This window comes from Rattus norvegicus, chromosome 20 (genome assembly GCF_036323735.1).
Source record: "Rattus norvegicus strain BN/NHsdMcwi chromosome 20, GRCr8, whole genome shotgun sequence".
Taxonomy (NCBI): domain Eukaryota; kingdom Metazoa; phylum Chordata; class Mammalia; order Rodentia; family Muridae; genus Rattus; species Rattus norvegicus.
The window spans coordinates 46,813,747-46,828,988 of record NC_086038.1 but is presented as its reverse complement, the minus strand read 5'-3'; the positions used below and the strand labels follow the sequence as shown (position 1 = coordinate 46,828,988).

Sequence of the window (15,242 nt, the reverse complement as noted above, 5' to 3'; positions counted from 1 at the left end):
CCGTGGCCTCATCTATGTGTGCTTCACTCTCATGATCCCAGCCATAGTCTGCACTGTTTTGGTATTCTGGGTTGTTACGACTGTCTCTGTTTTTGCCGTGGTAACAAAATTCTTGCTTAGCCCATGCCTCCATAGACTTCTCTACGTTGCCAACAGACCTTGCCATACCCACCCTCTCAGGTGAGACCGCTGACGCCTCACGTACTTCAGTTCCGGTGTGAGAGTCACCTATGACCAAACCAACATACGGGGTTATTCTTCCTCAACGATGTCCGGGTTTTGAGCTCTATTGTTTAGTTTTGTTTTCTTTCTTTTCTTTGCTTCCACATGGAGGCTCACGGCGCCTCCCAGGCTGGCTGAACTCCTGGGCTCCTGCAGTCCTGCTTTGGCCCCATCCAAGTCACTGCAGCTGAGCAATGCTTTGCCCCCAGGAAGTCCCTTTTCCCCAACAGCTGAGATCTCGCCTTTCGTTCTACATGAAGAAGCTTGCTACAGCTCAGTCTCGTCTCTTTGTTTTTGTAGCTTCAAACTGGACTTGAAATCAGCAAAATCTTAATGTCCACAGTTTCTAGTTCAAAGCTTTGTAACGAAAGGAAGAAACTACCAAAGGTGCGTTATCTCCAGTCATCCCAGACAATCCTTCCTAACCCACTCATGAAAGGTGCGTTATCTCCAGCCATCCCAGATAACCCTTCCTAACCCACTCATGAAAGGTGCGTTATCTCCAGTCATCCCAGATAACCCTTCCTAACCCACTCATGAAAGGTGCGTTATCTCCAGCCATCCCAGATAACCCTTCCTAACCCACTCATGAAAGGTGCATTATCTCCAGCCATCCCAGATAACCCTTCCTAACCCACTCATGAAAGGTGCGTTATCTCCAGCCATCCCAGATAACCCTTCCTAACCCACTCATGAAAGGTGCGTTATCTCCAGCCATCCCAGACAATCCTTCCTAACCCACTCATGCAGCAGTAATGCCGAGAAATGAGGCCGTCCATGCTGATTCTCAATGTGAGGATAGGAAGTCCCACAGGACCTCCATGAAAGAAAAGTAATGTCCAGAGTGCACAAAGCTTGCTCTCCATTTGGATGCCAGCCAGAGAAGAGTCTGTGTTGGGCAGCAGCCCCCTGTGCCAGCGAGCACACCAGGCCTTTATTGAGTTTTAAACTATTAGACTGTGCTGGTGACATTGTTTAAAGGTGTTGTGTGGTGGCACACGCCTTTAATGTCAGCACTAGAGAGGCACAGCCAAGCAGAGCTTGTGAGTTTAAAACCAGTCTGGTCCACATAGAGAAGGCCAAGCCACCCTGGGCTACGTAGTAAAGCTCTGGGTATAAAAAAATCTAAAAATGTAAAATTCCTAAATGTAGCTTTATATAATTTCATGTACAGTATAAACAAATATTTTAAATTTTATTAATATTTGAGACAGGGTTATATTCTAGTAACACAGGTTGGCTTCAGAGTTGCCATGCAGCCTGGGGTGACCTTTAATTCACTTCTTCTGCCGGAGCCTCCTGGGTGGCTGGGATTTTGGCCATGTACGACCACACTTGGCTATTTATTTTTTTCTACATTTAGTGTGCGTGAGTGTGTGTGTGTGTGTGTGTGTGTGTGTGTGTGTAAGTGTGCATGTGTGTGAGTGAGTGCATATGTGTGAGTGCACATGTGCTCGTGTGTGTGTACATGTATGTATGTGTAAAAGCAGTGATTCCAGTGCCAATTCATGCGAGATGAACGTATTGATAACGTACTGGAGCTGGGGTCAGAGTTCCGAGTTCCCGTAGGCCTCCATGTCCCAGTTGAATATCCAGTCGTATAGTGTAGTTCTCAGACCAGTGCCTCTCAGGGTTAGAGACAGATAAGCAGAGTATCGTGGTGTGTGTTCACAGTCTGGGGGCTCGGTCTTACCGCACCACGGCACCATGTAGACAGAGGGCATTTGGAGAGTACTGGGAGCCCCCACACTGCAGTCATTGGGAACCCTGGGACACACTGGGGAGAGAGGAAATGTATTGCCATCCCAGCTGGGGACACAGACGCACACCTGCAACCTTAGCACGTAGCAGGCTGAGGCAGGAAGAGCTGGGGCAGGCCTCCTGGGTTAATAGACACTGCCTCAAAACTAAAAGTAAGAAAGCTAACTTTGAAAGCCAGGTGTAGGGGTTGGGGATTTAGCTCATTGGTAGAGACCCTCAGTTCGGTCCCCAGCTCTGGGGAAAACAAAACAAAAAAAAAGCCAGGTGTAGGGATGTACAACCACAATTCCTATACTTAGAACGTCAGGACAAGAGGCTCCTGTGTTTAAGACCAGCCTGAACTGTGTGGGAGTTCCTGGCCAGCCTGGGAAACAGTGAGACTCCTATTAGACGGGGGTGGGGGCATGGTGAATTTGAACTTTCCTACTCTGTAAGTAGTTGGTACCCATTGACGGCTTCTAGGAACAGAAGAGACATAGAGGCGCATTTCTAACGGCAACTGGGAGATGTAGGAGTTACATAGATTTATCACATGTGCTGACTCATGTGCCCGTCACAGCCATCAAGAACAGAACTCCACCCACTCTAAGGCTCCTCCACACAGTTCCTTCAGAGGCTCACACCCCGGGCCCCCACAACTGTCAGCCTGCTCACCTTCTCTGTGACTCAGGGACACTGTGTAACCAGGCACCATGGCCTCTGTGTGCAAGCCGAGTCCAGAGGAGGCTGAGGCCGTGGGAATCACCAGGAGGCTGTGTCCCAAAGAGGAAAAAGTCTACAGAGTTTACAGTTTGGCTTTGGGGCTGCCTTTCCCCTGGAGTTCTCTCTGCGTTGTGTATCTTCGTTTCTCCACCTACACACAGCCCGTGTTTAGGGTCCACCGCAGCCTAACCAGTCGTCTGTCAGGATAGTTGGGTTGGTGCCACTTTCCACTTATTACAAATAAAGCTGTGTGTGCACACGTTGGTGTTTCTGTGTGTGTGTGCGTGTGTTTACGTGTGTGTGTGTGCACATGTTGGTGTTTCTGTGTGTGTGTTTACATGTGTGTGCGTGTGTGTGCACATGTTGGTGTTGGTGTTTGTGTGTGTGTGTGTGTGTGTGTGTGTGTGTGTGTGTGTGTGCACGTGTACATCTGTACATTCGTCAATTGTTAGGTCGTATGATAAATACATGTTTCACTTTATAAGAAATTGCCAACACTTGATGTCATCACTTTTTTAAAGAAATTTTCCATTATAATAGGCATGTGAAAATTTTGTTTTTATTATTAACTCTTCTATAGTTTATACTCATTTGAGTTTCCCTAATACGATTCTTGACCAGAGACTCTCTTGATGTGTTTGCCGTTCTCTTCTTAGTCGGATGTGTGTTTAATCATGTCTGCTCTCTTACGTTCAGACTGCGCTTGCACTTGCTGTTCGGTTTTGAGCATAAATAGACTTTAAAATTGCACTCTGCCTCCTTTTTCCTTGCCAACCTTTAGAAAACTAACTGTTTGAAAAGAGAGCCGCCTCAGCATACGGACTGCAGGTTTAGAGGACCGGCTTCTGAGAGAGAGAGGGTAAGGATAAAATGAAGGGCGTGGTTGAAAAGCTGTTTGCAGAGGCTGTTTGTTCCCGTCTTGGTTGGGTTTCTACCATGTGACGGTCACCATGACAAAAGCATTGTGAGGAGGAAAGGCTTGTTTCACTTGATAGTCCTCCATGACAGGAAGTTGGGGCAGGAACCTGGAGGCAGGAACTGAAGCAGAGACCGTGGAGGAACAATTTGTGCTGGCTTGCTCTCCATGGCTTGCTCAGTTCACCAACCTTCCCCCTGTGAGCTGGGTCCTCCCACATCAGTCATTAATCAAGAAAATGCCGCCCATACAAGCCTATAGGCCACTGGGATGGGGGCATTTTCTCAGTTGGGATTCCTTCTTCCTAGCCTGAGCTTGTGTCAAGTTGACAAATCTAACCAGCACTCACACTATCGAGCTGTTCCTTCTCCAGTCCAGGCTGGTCTGTTTACCCGTGCTTGTAAAACCGTGTGCAGCGGGCGTATCCCTGTGGGCTAGACAACCTTCAGAAACCTGTTCTAGTCACTGAAGCCCAGCACCTTCTCAGCCTCCTTTCAGAATGACTTCTTCGGCTAGAGCTGAGCCTCATAGCTCAGGGGAGCCATTTTCCATTTGCGACAATTTGTCTGAACTCTTGAGGACAATGCAGGATGAGCTGGACCAGATGAATATGTAAGTGTTCATTCTTTATTAAAATAACCACGCATTTGGATGCCTTTCTCTACTCTGAAGGACACTGTCACCCATCAATCCCTGTCATTAAGATTTATTTTTATTAGTTCGATAGCTGTGTGTGTGTGGAGATGTAGTCACGGTGCAGGTGTCACAGGCACAGCACAGCATCTGGGCTCCCTGCAACTGCGGTGACAGATTTGTCGGTGACTCTGGTCCTCTGCACCAGCCGGGCGCCTCCTCAGCTCTTCTGCGGTCTTTGTAGCTCCCACCTGCAAATCTGTTTGGCTACTTAGACTTAGTTTGTTTTGATCCGTAAACTTATTGTTACTATTTCTCCTGGTATCTACTACAGTGTTTAACTTTTTAACTACATCTAAGAACTAATTTCCATAGTCCAGAGATCTAGACTGATACAGATATTATGAATCAAATGGATGTATCGACTCCGATGACTTTAGATTAGAACGGAGATGAGCTTTAAAAGGAAAATACAGTTTTTATGTAAAATGTGTTACAGGAGTGATTTCACTAGGCAAGTTGGAATACCATTTTAGATCCAGCCTGGGCTGTGTTACAGACTTCTCAGTAAGGACTCTGCATAGCAGTCATTGTACTGAGGCCCATGCCTAACCACGAGTCAACAAATGTAGCAGAGCTGTGTGCCGTAGCTGACAGGCGCGCATCACTCTTCTCTCCACAGTGTTTCCAGCCCCAGACTGAAGGGAGCCATGCACTGCCCTAGCCAAGCCCTGGAGAGCTGTTCACTCCAGCTGAGCGCACCAGCCGTTTACATTGTCTTAGGTTTTTGAGTAGCTAGAGGCTAAGTTAGTTCTAAATGTGTCACATCTCAAATGATCAGAGCTTGGCCATGTTTATCATATCATGATTTACTTATGTATCCTAATGCTAGAACTATTTTTGAAGATTAATATTTTGCTCTTAACTAAAACTATGGTTGAATAAGACGATTCGTTGTGACAGATAATCTATAACAGTATTTAGTGTTGGTTCTGTTTTTAATCATGCAGAGCATAATCTGTCTCCTGCCTGATAACTGCCACTTCTGTGGTTTTGTTTATTGTCTTATTCTTTATTTATATTACTAAGAGTTGAGCACGGACCTGATATGCACAGATGTCCCCTCTGAGCGAGTTGCCCCCAGCCTTATGCTTGCTTTTCTCTGTAGGGAGCACAGGGAGCTCCTGAGGCAAATAGCGCAGACCGGGAGCCATTCCGACTCTGAGGAGCTGGAGCAGGAGCTGGAGCACTTAGCCAGGAAGATGGAAAGCAAAGAAGACCAAATCTCCAAGCTCCAGAAGCATCAGGACAGGGTAAGAGCGCTCTGTGTTAGCAACAAGCCAGCATTTCTCCTCCGGAAGCTACCCGTCCTCAGAAGACAAAATCAGTCACCACACAGATGCAGTATCACGTCTGCATGGCCTTCCTCGTGGGAGTGTGGAGGCACGGTGAACAAACGATCAGTCACAGGAGCCACCACACATGTAATGGCAAGCCCTTCCGTAGAGTGCTTCAGGAGAAGAGATGGCAGAAGAGTTTGTGTGGAATCAGGCCATGGGGGACTAAAGAGCAGGCGATTGCTTTAGCGCCCGCCCAGTTACCTTTCCAGCATTCTTTGCTCTTGTCCTCTACCCCATCTTGGTTCTAATGATGCCCTTTGTGCCCACAGAGGCAGTACCATACAGAAACCTGGACCACAGTCCCGAAACCATTCCCTCCCCCACTGAAAAAGCCAGGCTGTGTTGTATTCCCTGGGAACCTGGGCCTAGCACCTATTCTTAGTAGAATTCAGGTTGGAGGAGGACTCATACGTGTCTTTTAGTACCTAAGAACAGCATGACCTCTGACATGTCAACAGAAGAATCCTGAGCATAATAGTTCACTCCAAGACAATGACTCCATCCATAGTTGCTGAAGCAGACCCGGGTCTTTGTAGGAAACCTCGCGTCATGACATGACATGCACTTCCTATGACTCTGCCTAGGGACTTCAGCATTATGTAAGCTGCAGGAGTATCAGCCCTTCCCCATGCGTGCTTCTGTAGGACAGTGATCTGTCAAAACTGAGTGTCACTGTGTTTACTATGCTATGGTCAAAATGGAAAAATATATTTTCATTTTACTGGCTCTTAAAGCTATAGCAAGTAAAAAAAAAAAATATGATTGTGTTGTGGTAAAGATTGAACAAGTTTTGCCCTTGGAACCGCATAGAAGAAATTGAAATAGAAGAATAGTCACAATTTTAGAGTTACTCAACACTGCATTTTATAATTTGAAAGTTATTTACTTAATAACTGCCACAGAGGCTGGGTGATGGTGGGACACCTTTAATCTGAGCACTCAGGAGGCAGAGGCAGGAGGAGCTGTGAGATCAAGGCCAGCCTGGTCTACAGAGCAAGTTCCAGGACAGCCAGGGCTGCACAGAGAAACCGTCTCGAAAAACAAACAACAAAAATCAGTACCTCAAACCTTTAGCAAAGTCAGTGCTTGAGCCTTTTCCTGTGATAAACCGCTTACTCTTCAGTTAGAAGTGCCTCCCAGGCAAATAGATGCTTGTGCTTAGCAGCGATTCTCTCCTCTGATATTAATATCCCTAAATAAATCCTCCTTTTCCTGCTGCTTCAGTCTCCACCAGTAACTTTTGTTCAACCTCTACCTCACACCGTCCTCTCTCTGTGACCTCTGAAATGCGCGTATTCTTGTCTTCAGAGTTGTCCTGGCCAGTGTGTGTGTGTGTGTGTGTGTGTGTGTGTGTGTCTGTGTCTGTGTCTGTGTCTGTGTGTCTGTGTGTTTGTGTGTCTGTGTGTATGTGTCTGTCTGTCTGTGTGTGTGTGTGTCTGTCTGTGTGTGTGTGTCTGTGTGTGTGTCTGTGTGTGTCTGTCTGTCTGTCTGTCTCTGTGTGTGTGTATGTGTGTGTCTGTCTGTGTGTGTGTGTGTGTGTCTGTGTGTGTGTCTGTGTGTGTCTGTCTGTCTGTCTGTCTCTGTGTGTGTGTGTATGTGTGTGTATGTATGTGTGTGTGTGTCTGTGTGTGTGTGTCTGTGTGTGTGTGTGTCTGTGTGTGTGTGTGTGTCTGTGTGTGTGTGTGTGTCTGTGTGTGTGTGTGTGTCTGTGTGTGTGTGTGTGTGCTTCCTCTCTAACTGAAGGAGTAGTTGCAGGAGGAGGCAAGGCTTCCTGACTAGCAGTGTCATGAGTGACTTGCCGAACTGAACCTTTGAATGAATTGTAATCGTTACGCCACCAGTCTAGTCCTGTTTTAGGGTATCCGTCCATTAATTTGTATCCTAAAATATTAAATTTCCTTTCTCTACAGGTCCGTAAACTGCAGGAAAAAGTTGAGAACTCAAGGATAAATGAATCCTCAGGTATCCATGGCAACCCTAAAAGATCAAAGAACTTGAAAACTAGCCCCAGGAAATGTCTGAGTGAAACTAGCGCTTTTCAGAAAGACAGAAGTTTTCAACCGGTGAAGGTTCACAGTCTGCCTCCGAGGCTGAGGCGGGACGACGTCAAGTGGGAGCAGTGACCCTGCAAACTGTCACTTAAATGAACCTCGCCAGTGAGACCTGATGCAGTCTCTGTGGTTTTTATTTCATAGGCTCCTGGGAACCCTTGAATTATGTTTCCGGCTGCTATAAAGTGTGTGAAGTTGTACATTTTCAGAATGATGGCTAATGACCTACCAAGGTTTCCGGAATATAAATGACTGCTTTTCGTTGTTACTAACCAAAGGCCCTGACCTCAACAACCTCTTAGAAGCATTCATTTTGCAGTTCCCGTAAGGTAAACCCAAGAAGCTGCACTGACTGGATACTCATTAAAATCAAGTTAATCTGACCCATGAGTACCACTCCACAGTTCGATTTACATAGGCTGTCACCTGTAGATCCACACGACATGAACAGAATCCCAAAAGCTTAACTTCCATAGAACCGCCATCTTACCTTGTTTGAAATCTCAGCAGTGGTCTTGTTTGGAAAGGGAAAACACAGTAATTCTGCAGTTTTGTGAGAATGACCTTAACTAAGCTTTGATATGACAGCCATAGAATGAAATGCAGAGCTGATTAATTTTTGTACTAATTCATCCTCCGCTACTCCCACTCTCCATTGTAAACCTGCTTACCCATGAAACTCCAGCAGTAGGTTTTTTATAACCTTTCCTGGTTTTTCCATTCATGTTATATGTGATTTATATCCATATTTGACACTGTAGATAGATGCCTGGGACCCAAGAAGGGAATGGCGTTCTGTAAGAAGAAGTCAGGCCCTTGACTGACTTTATCCACAGGAGAAGATGAATTAGGTAAATGTGGTGTTTCCTTCTATACTTTAAAATCAGTGATGTCATAATGGATTTCTTTGTATACACGTTACATAATAAATTTATACTTTTTGCCTTCCTAAAAGCCTGTGGAAATCTTCTGGGACAACTAAAAAGTTTGATGCCATCAACTGAAATAGAAACTTGACAGAAATCTGTAAGAAAGGGAAAAGCTTGAAATTAGGGTAGAGGTGCACGAAATGGGCCAATTCCAAGGGGTCAGTTGGGGTCTCGTTCACCCGAGTTCACAGCGGGGCGGGAAGCACTCGGGCTAAGTGTGTAAACAGATCGGGATCCCAGAGAGCAGCTCCAAAAATAAACCAAACCGAAGGCCATTGTTTTCCTTTCCTGAGAGAGGAGGCCAGGCTGGCCCAGCACTTACTCTGCAGCCATTGGTCTTGAAGTGAACTGGTCCCATCCACACTTGCCACATGCTATAGTCATAGGTGTGTACAGCCACGCCTGACTGTCAGAAAAGACTTTTTTTTTGCATAGGCATTTGAGACAGGGTCTCAATAGGCAGCCCTGGCCAGCCTGAAACTCACAGAGCTCTGCCTGCCGAGAGCTGGGATTGAAGGTGTGAGTCGCCACGCCCTGCCTAAGAAAAGCAATTTTTAAGAAAATCTATTTTCCTAGGAAATATCAAAAGGTGTGAGCAACAGAAACGGTGACTGTGGACCTCAAAAAGAGGGGAAATGTGACTCATCTTCATGGTGGGAAGTACCAGGTTAGAAGCCCCATCCCATGGGTGGTCTACTACAGGGGATGGTATTTAGAACTGTCATAACTGAGCGGAGGTCGCGCCCCGCCCCCCCAAACACACCTCTGGTTTTAGCAGTGTCAGCCTCTGGCCTTGGAGATGGCCGCAGTGAATTCTGTCCAAGCCCTCCCGTAATCTCTCCAGTTTCACTCCACAGGAACACGAGCTCTGTCATTTAAGTTTAGAAAGGAGGGGGGAAAAATCCAACCAGGGCCTTAACTCAGCCTTCCATGTTTGTGCCTTTGTTTCCTGAGCACTTAGGAAAGTGTCTGCACATATTCACTTACTAACAAAAGCATTTTTGTGTGAAACAGAGGGCTGGATTTTAACTCTGGTAAAGGGTTTGACCTGGTCCCAACTCCCAGTGCAGAATAAAAACAGAAAAAAAAAAAAAATTGGGAGAACAAATTACCATACAAAAGGTTTAGCTAATTATAAATATTGGGATGTTTCAATTAAGAATTGAGAGTGGGGGTTGGGGATTTAGCTCAGTGGTAGAGCGCTTGCCTAGCGAGCGCAAGGCCCTGGGTTTGGTCCCCAGCTCCAAAAAAAAAAAAAAAAAAAAAAAGAATTGAGAGTGATCTCATAAAAGTATACAATAGTTTAAAAAAAAAAAACATTTAAGGCTTCAGAGCGATTATGAACAAACCTGGTTCAGCCTCAGTCTTGTCTGCACAAGCCAAGAATGCCGTAGAGCCTCGGGCTTCCCTGTAACATGAGGGTTCTACTGTCTTGTCTCACTAGGCTTCTGTAAGGAGTACAGTGCCCAGCAGAGGGTCAGCAGTTAGGGAAAACTAAACCAGTGGCTCTCAGCCTTCCTAATGCCGTGACCCTTTAGTGGTGATCCCCAACCATAAAATTATCTCATCGCTACATCATAACTAATTCTGCTATTGTTATGAATCACAATGTAAATATCTGATATGCGGGACATCTGTTAAGCAATCACCACGAAAGGGAGTCGCAGCCCACAGGTTGAGAACTGCCGCTAAATGCTTTCACATTCAAGAAGGGTGGAAAGAGTAAAAGACAAGTGTACGTGGGCTAAAGTCAAAACTGAGGATATCTTCTTAGTGACTGAGTTTGTGTGTTCTAATTTGCTGCTTCTCTGTGGGAGTGACTTTTTCTTGTTTCAGATCCCAGGTTCCTAAAGGTTACTACAGAAACAACATAATCACACACAAGTTACTCCGGAGTCAGCGTTGGTTGTTAGGGTGACGTTTAGTTGCTAGCAGCCTGTGAAGAATGGTTTTGTCACTCCACAGTAACTACTTAACACAAACAAATCTTCCTCCACAGTCACCTGCCTGCCAAAGCCACTGGCTCTGGGTGGGCAGAGCCTAAGCTGTGCCCGGGGGGATCTTCTGGGGCAGCGTCGGAGTTGCTGGGCAACTTCCTTGCTGAAACAGGAAGATTTCGTTAATTTTTTTTCCCCTTCAATGAAAAAGAATGGTTTGGGTTCTCTTTAATTAGAAATTAGAGAGAGGGGGAGGGAGGGTGAGAGGAGCGAGGAGGGGAATCTGAACCCTCCAGCCAAGGCAAGCCTCAGCTTCCACGAAACCGTGAAGCCAGAAGGTTCCAGTGTTTGGAGCAGCAGGTATTGTGAGTCTTCTAATGCTGGAGGGGTTGGGGTCCAGAATTAACTGCGCTGGAGCCGGTCACTGGCAGTGTGGTAATTTCTGCTTGGTAAGAGCTGGATCCGCTCTGGCTGCTGTGAGGTTAAAGTGAGAGAGACTGTAGACTATCCGGAACGGTGTGCTTGGAAAATCATTTGGGGGTTCCAGGATGGGGGTGGGACACAGGCCTCAGGCATGGGTCGCAGATGTTCTGCCACCGGGCCGTAGCCCCAGCTCTTAGTTTAAAGATGTGTTGTAGCTTTCTTAGTTTCTTAACTATAACATAAAAACTTCTGTTTTATTTTGTTTGAGTTGGTGTCTTGACAGAAAGCCCAAGCTGACCTTGAACTCATGATCCTCCAGCCTTCCTGAGTCCTATGATTAAAAGTTTGTGCCACCGTAGCCAGTTTATAGAAAGAAGCATTTTTAAGTCGTGGCAAAACTATCAAAAGATTAAATACGAGTTTGAGTTTTCAGGACGATTTAGTATTTCTAACTATGTATATGTGGACGTCGTGTGTGGGTGAGTGCCCACGGAGGTCCGAGTATCAGACCTGGAGCTGAAGCAGTCGATGTGGGTGTCCGGATAGCAGTCTGAGCTCTCTGCCCACTGAGCCGTCTCCCATGCATATTTGGCCTTAAACGCTGTGAGCCGGCCTACCAGGGTGGGGCTGACGAGTTCCGTAGGATAGGGTGTTTGTCGCCGCCAGCAGATACACACGGCTGGAGTTACTGGTGTGCAGTGACTGGCGCCCTAGCGACTCCCTGAAGCTCTACTGCATGCGCTAATGCTGAACCACTGAGAGCATTTCACGGAGGTGACCTGCGGGTTATGCCAGCGGACCCCAGACCTCTCTGAGAGAGCATCTGAGATGGAAGCTCTCCTCGGACACCTTTGCTTCTGTTAAAATGAGCTGAAGATAAATAAATAACCATCTCTCGCCTGAAAATGACTTACCGTAGCATCCAGACCAGCCAGCACCTCAGAGGGTCCTGCCTGCTGTCTCCAGGGAACTAGCATCCCTCTCCCAGTCTCCTATCGTATTTGATTGTGTGGGGAGAATTAGACGCAACCATTTCAGAGTAGTAGATCATCCAATTGATCTCCCGTCACCCACCCTTTCAACTTAAGACGCAGACTGTGGAACGACCGGTCTTACAGTGTCACAAAGCTGCCCCAGAGCATGAATAACAGAACAGCTTTCTTCTCTGCTGTTTTCTGCTAACACGGTTAAATAGGTATTCGCAAACCTCTCTGTGCGTAGATGATAATCATTGCAGTGTTGGAGTTCTAACTGGGCACTTTAATTGCCTGTGACATTCAGAGTTTCTGGTACCAAACGGGAATTGAGTCTGTGAGTGAGCCCACACCCACTAAGTCTGTGAAAGTGAAATCTATCTAACTCTGTGGAAAGAAGCGTTAGGCTACGCACACACACAGTCTCTCTGGGCTGGCCCCAAACTGGGAGTCCTCCTGCCTCCACTTCTGTGGTGCTGGTGGTACTCTAGGCATGCACCACTACAGCCAAACGAAGTGGAAACCTTGACCATTCTCTGCCTAGACTTGTGTGGATTTTGCGTGTTGAGCTTTCCTTCAGTCTTCCAGTCTCAGTTTACCCTGTGAGAAGCCCCCCTTATTCTTACCTCGACCCACCGCCTCCCAGATCTGGTTTGGTTGTCTCTGCTAGGTGTTTTCTCCATCTCTGTACCCAGAATGCTTGAGTGCGTGCCTGGTTTGTTTGTTGAAATGTCTCCTGGAGCGCAGGCTAGCCTTGAGCTCACTGATTATTTTTGTCTTTGCCTAGGCTGAGCTCTGAGGGCAAGGTTCTCTTTTTGCTCCCCAGGCGGCATCCAGCATAGTGCTAGACCCAAGAGTGGCCTCACACCAGGCATTTGCTTGGTCATGGCGTTTTGGGGATTACAGGAGGCTACTGCTTTGAGCTGAGCCCCATCCAGACCAAGTTCGTTGGAGTTCCTCACCCTAAAGCCAACAAAACAAGACTAAGTTATTTGGTTTTTCAGAAACAAAGGGTGACAAACTTGATAATTGCCCCAAATAGACCTCCTTTTGTTGTTGTTTGGTTTGGGGTTTTTTTTTGTTGTTGTTATTGTTGTTTATTTGTTTTGTTTTTTGAGGCAGGCTTTCTTTGTAGCCCTGGCTGTCCTGGAACTCGTTCTATAGACCAGACTGGCCTTGAATTCACAGAGATCCCACCTTCCTCTGCCCCCTGAGTGCTGGGATTAAAGGCATGTGTCACCACTGCCCAGCTTTATTAGACCAATCTTAATACTCATAATACTGAAGTTTTCTCTGCTTTAATCTTCACAAAAGCAAATGATCTGAAATAAGAATTACCTGATATGTTTTGTCTCCTTGACTCCGCCTCATATAGGAAGTAGGTTTTGGTTTGTTTGTTTGTTTGTTTGTTTTTTGGTTTTGTTGTTGTTGTTGTTGTTTATGTGTCTGAGTGTTTTGCCTGTGCGTGTGTGTGTGTGTGTGTGTGTGTGTGTGTGTATGTGTGTGTATTTCTGTGTAAGTACAGTGCCTGCCGTGCTCTAAAGAGGATAGCGGACGCTCTAAAAATGGAGCTAAACAGGTGAGAGCTGACCTGTGGGTGCTGAGAACTGAACTGGGGTCCCCTGGAAAAACAGCCAGTGTGCTCAACCACTGAGCCATCTCTCCAGCCCCCAGCTTTGTGTTCTGTGTTCATGGTTCTGGGAACTGAACCTGAGGCCTCACACGGGCCAGGCGAGCCTTGTGCTATGGAATTGCCCTCCTACCGGCCTCAAGGAGATCAGCTTGGAAATAACAGATCCACTTTCCGTTCCTTGTGCTTTCTGCAGCCCTCGTCTGACCCCACAACCGTGCAGCTCACTGGAGCGCCTATCGTCTGTAGTGTTTCGTGATTCCAGACTCAAAGCCAACTAAGATCTTGCAACTAAATAAATGGGTTACAGTTCCTGAGCATGCGATAACCTCATTAGTGCTCTTATCTAAACCCCGAGCAGGCTGCTGTGGTTTCAGACACTGAGTCAGCTTCGAGATCTATTTTAGATAGCCACTGACAAGGAAGAGCCCAACGCTGTTTGCTTGGGACAGAGCTGGCACGGCTTTCCCAGGCAATTGGCCCTCAGAAGGAGGCTTCCTTTACTGTATGGATGGATGCCTCTCTGAAGAAGAGACCAGGAACCAGGCGTGTTTTAATTGGCTATCGCTATATTTTACTTGTTCGGCTAGCAAATGCTATTCTGAAGTAAACACCGTTAGAGGCTGTGGAGATGGCAACTCCGAGAGCCGGGGTAAAGGAAGGGGACTGTAGATGACAGGTGGCAGAGCCACTCCTCAGCAAGTTTGCCTTCGAAGTGCTATGGGTACTCGGGGCTTTGCCTGCTGTGATTTCCCATTCTCCACCTTGGCCTGCATGGTTCTCGCCTGCCCCTTTCCTGATCCAGAGTCTGTCCCCCCTCGTACCGGGCTTAGTAATTGATGGCACTGTTTTGTTTAGTATTTCAAATATGTCCACGGCCAGCCCTTAAGCAGTATCAAATGCAGACATGACAAGAAAATAAAGGCATGAGACATTAGAGAGAGCACACTGGGGACAAACATTAAAGACTCAGATTAAAAACTGGAAAAAAAAATAGGCTATGTATAGCGGCACTTTAAACCCAGCACTTGGGAGGCAGAGGCAGGTGGATCGCTGTGAGTTCCGGACAGCCAGAGCTGCACAGAGAAACCCTGTCTTAAAATGATGGTGGTGGTGAGGAGGAGGAGGAGGAGGAAGAGGATGATGATGATGATGATGATGATGATGATGATGATAAAAACAGAAAATGCACATCCCAGAAGCCACTTACTGACTTGCACAGAATTATGCAAATGGTTGACAACTTTCCTTATGCATTGAAGTCAGTTTCCTCACCTTTGAACTTCATTGACTGGCACAGGTCTGTGTTTAAAACTACAAATCACACACACACACACACACACACACACACACACACCACACAGACACACACATCACACCCACAGACACACTCACACACCATAATCACAGACACACTCACACCACACACACCATACACACAGACACACACCACACACACACACCATACACACAGACACACACACCACACAGACACACACCATACACACAGACACACACACCACACACAGACACACTCACACCTCACACACACAGACACACTCACACACCACACACAGACACACACACGCGCGCGCGAGCGCGCTGGTGGGTTATCACTGTGGTGAGTTACAACCAGATGTTAAATGATACCACAGCACTTCGGA

At 46.7% G+C, this 15,242-nt stretch overlaps 2 protein-coding genes across 15 annotated transcripts in view; both read left to right on the top strand.

The window, feature by feature from the left end:
- The window catches only part of Cep57l1 (centrosomal protein 57-like 1), a 56,562-nt gene extending 47,923 nt beyond the window's left edge, over positions 1-8,639 (top strand). For 10 of the 12 annotated variants that reach the window (XM_063279076.1, XM_006256565.4, XM_006256563.5 and 7 more), the window contains 5 exons: positions 523-609; positions 3,467-3,544; positions 4,089-4,213; positions 5,403-5,547; positions 7,545-7,801. In XM_063279076.1, coding sequence (XP_063135146.1) covers positions 523-609; positions 3,467-3,544; positions 4,089-4,213; positions 5,403-5,547; positions 7,545-7,757 — 648 coding nt within the window. In that variant the 3' untranslated portion in view covers positions 7,758-7,801. Of the gene's footprint in view, positions 1-522; positions 610-3,466; positions 3,545-4,088; positions 4,214-5,402; positions 5,548-7,544 lie in introns of all 12 variants that reach the window. The other 2 variants (XM_039098619.2, XM_063279078.1) reach the window with 1 other exon arrangement.
- A 133-nt stretch (positions 8,640-8,772) lies between these two features.
- The window catches only part of Ccdc162 (coiled-coil domain containing 162), a 192,940-nt gene continuing 186,470 nt past the window's right edge, over positions 8,773-15,242 (top strand). For all 3 annotated transcript variants that reach the window (XR_005497567.2, XR_005497568.2, XM_039099214.2), the window contains exon 1: positions 8,773-10,911. The gene's annotated coding sequence lies outside the window, so the exon portion shown is untranslated. The remainder of the gene's footprint in view (positions 10,912-15,242) is intronic.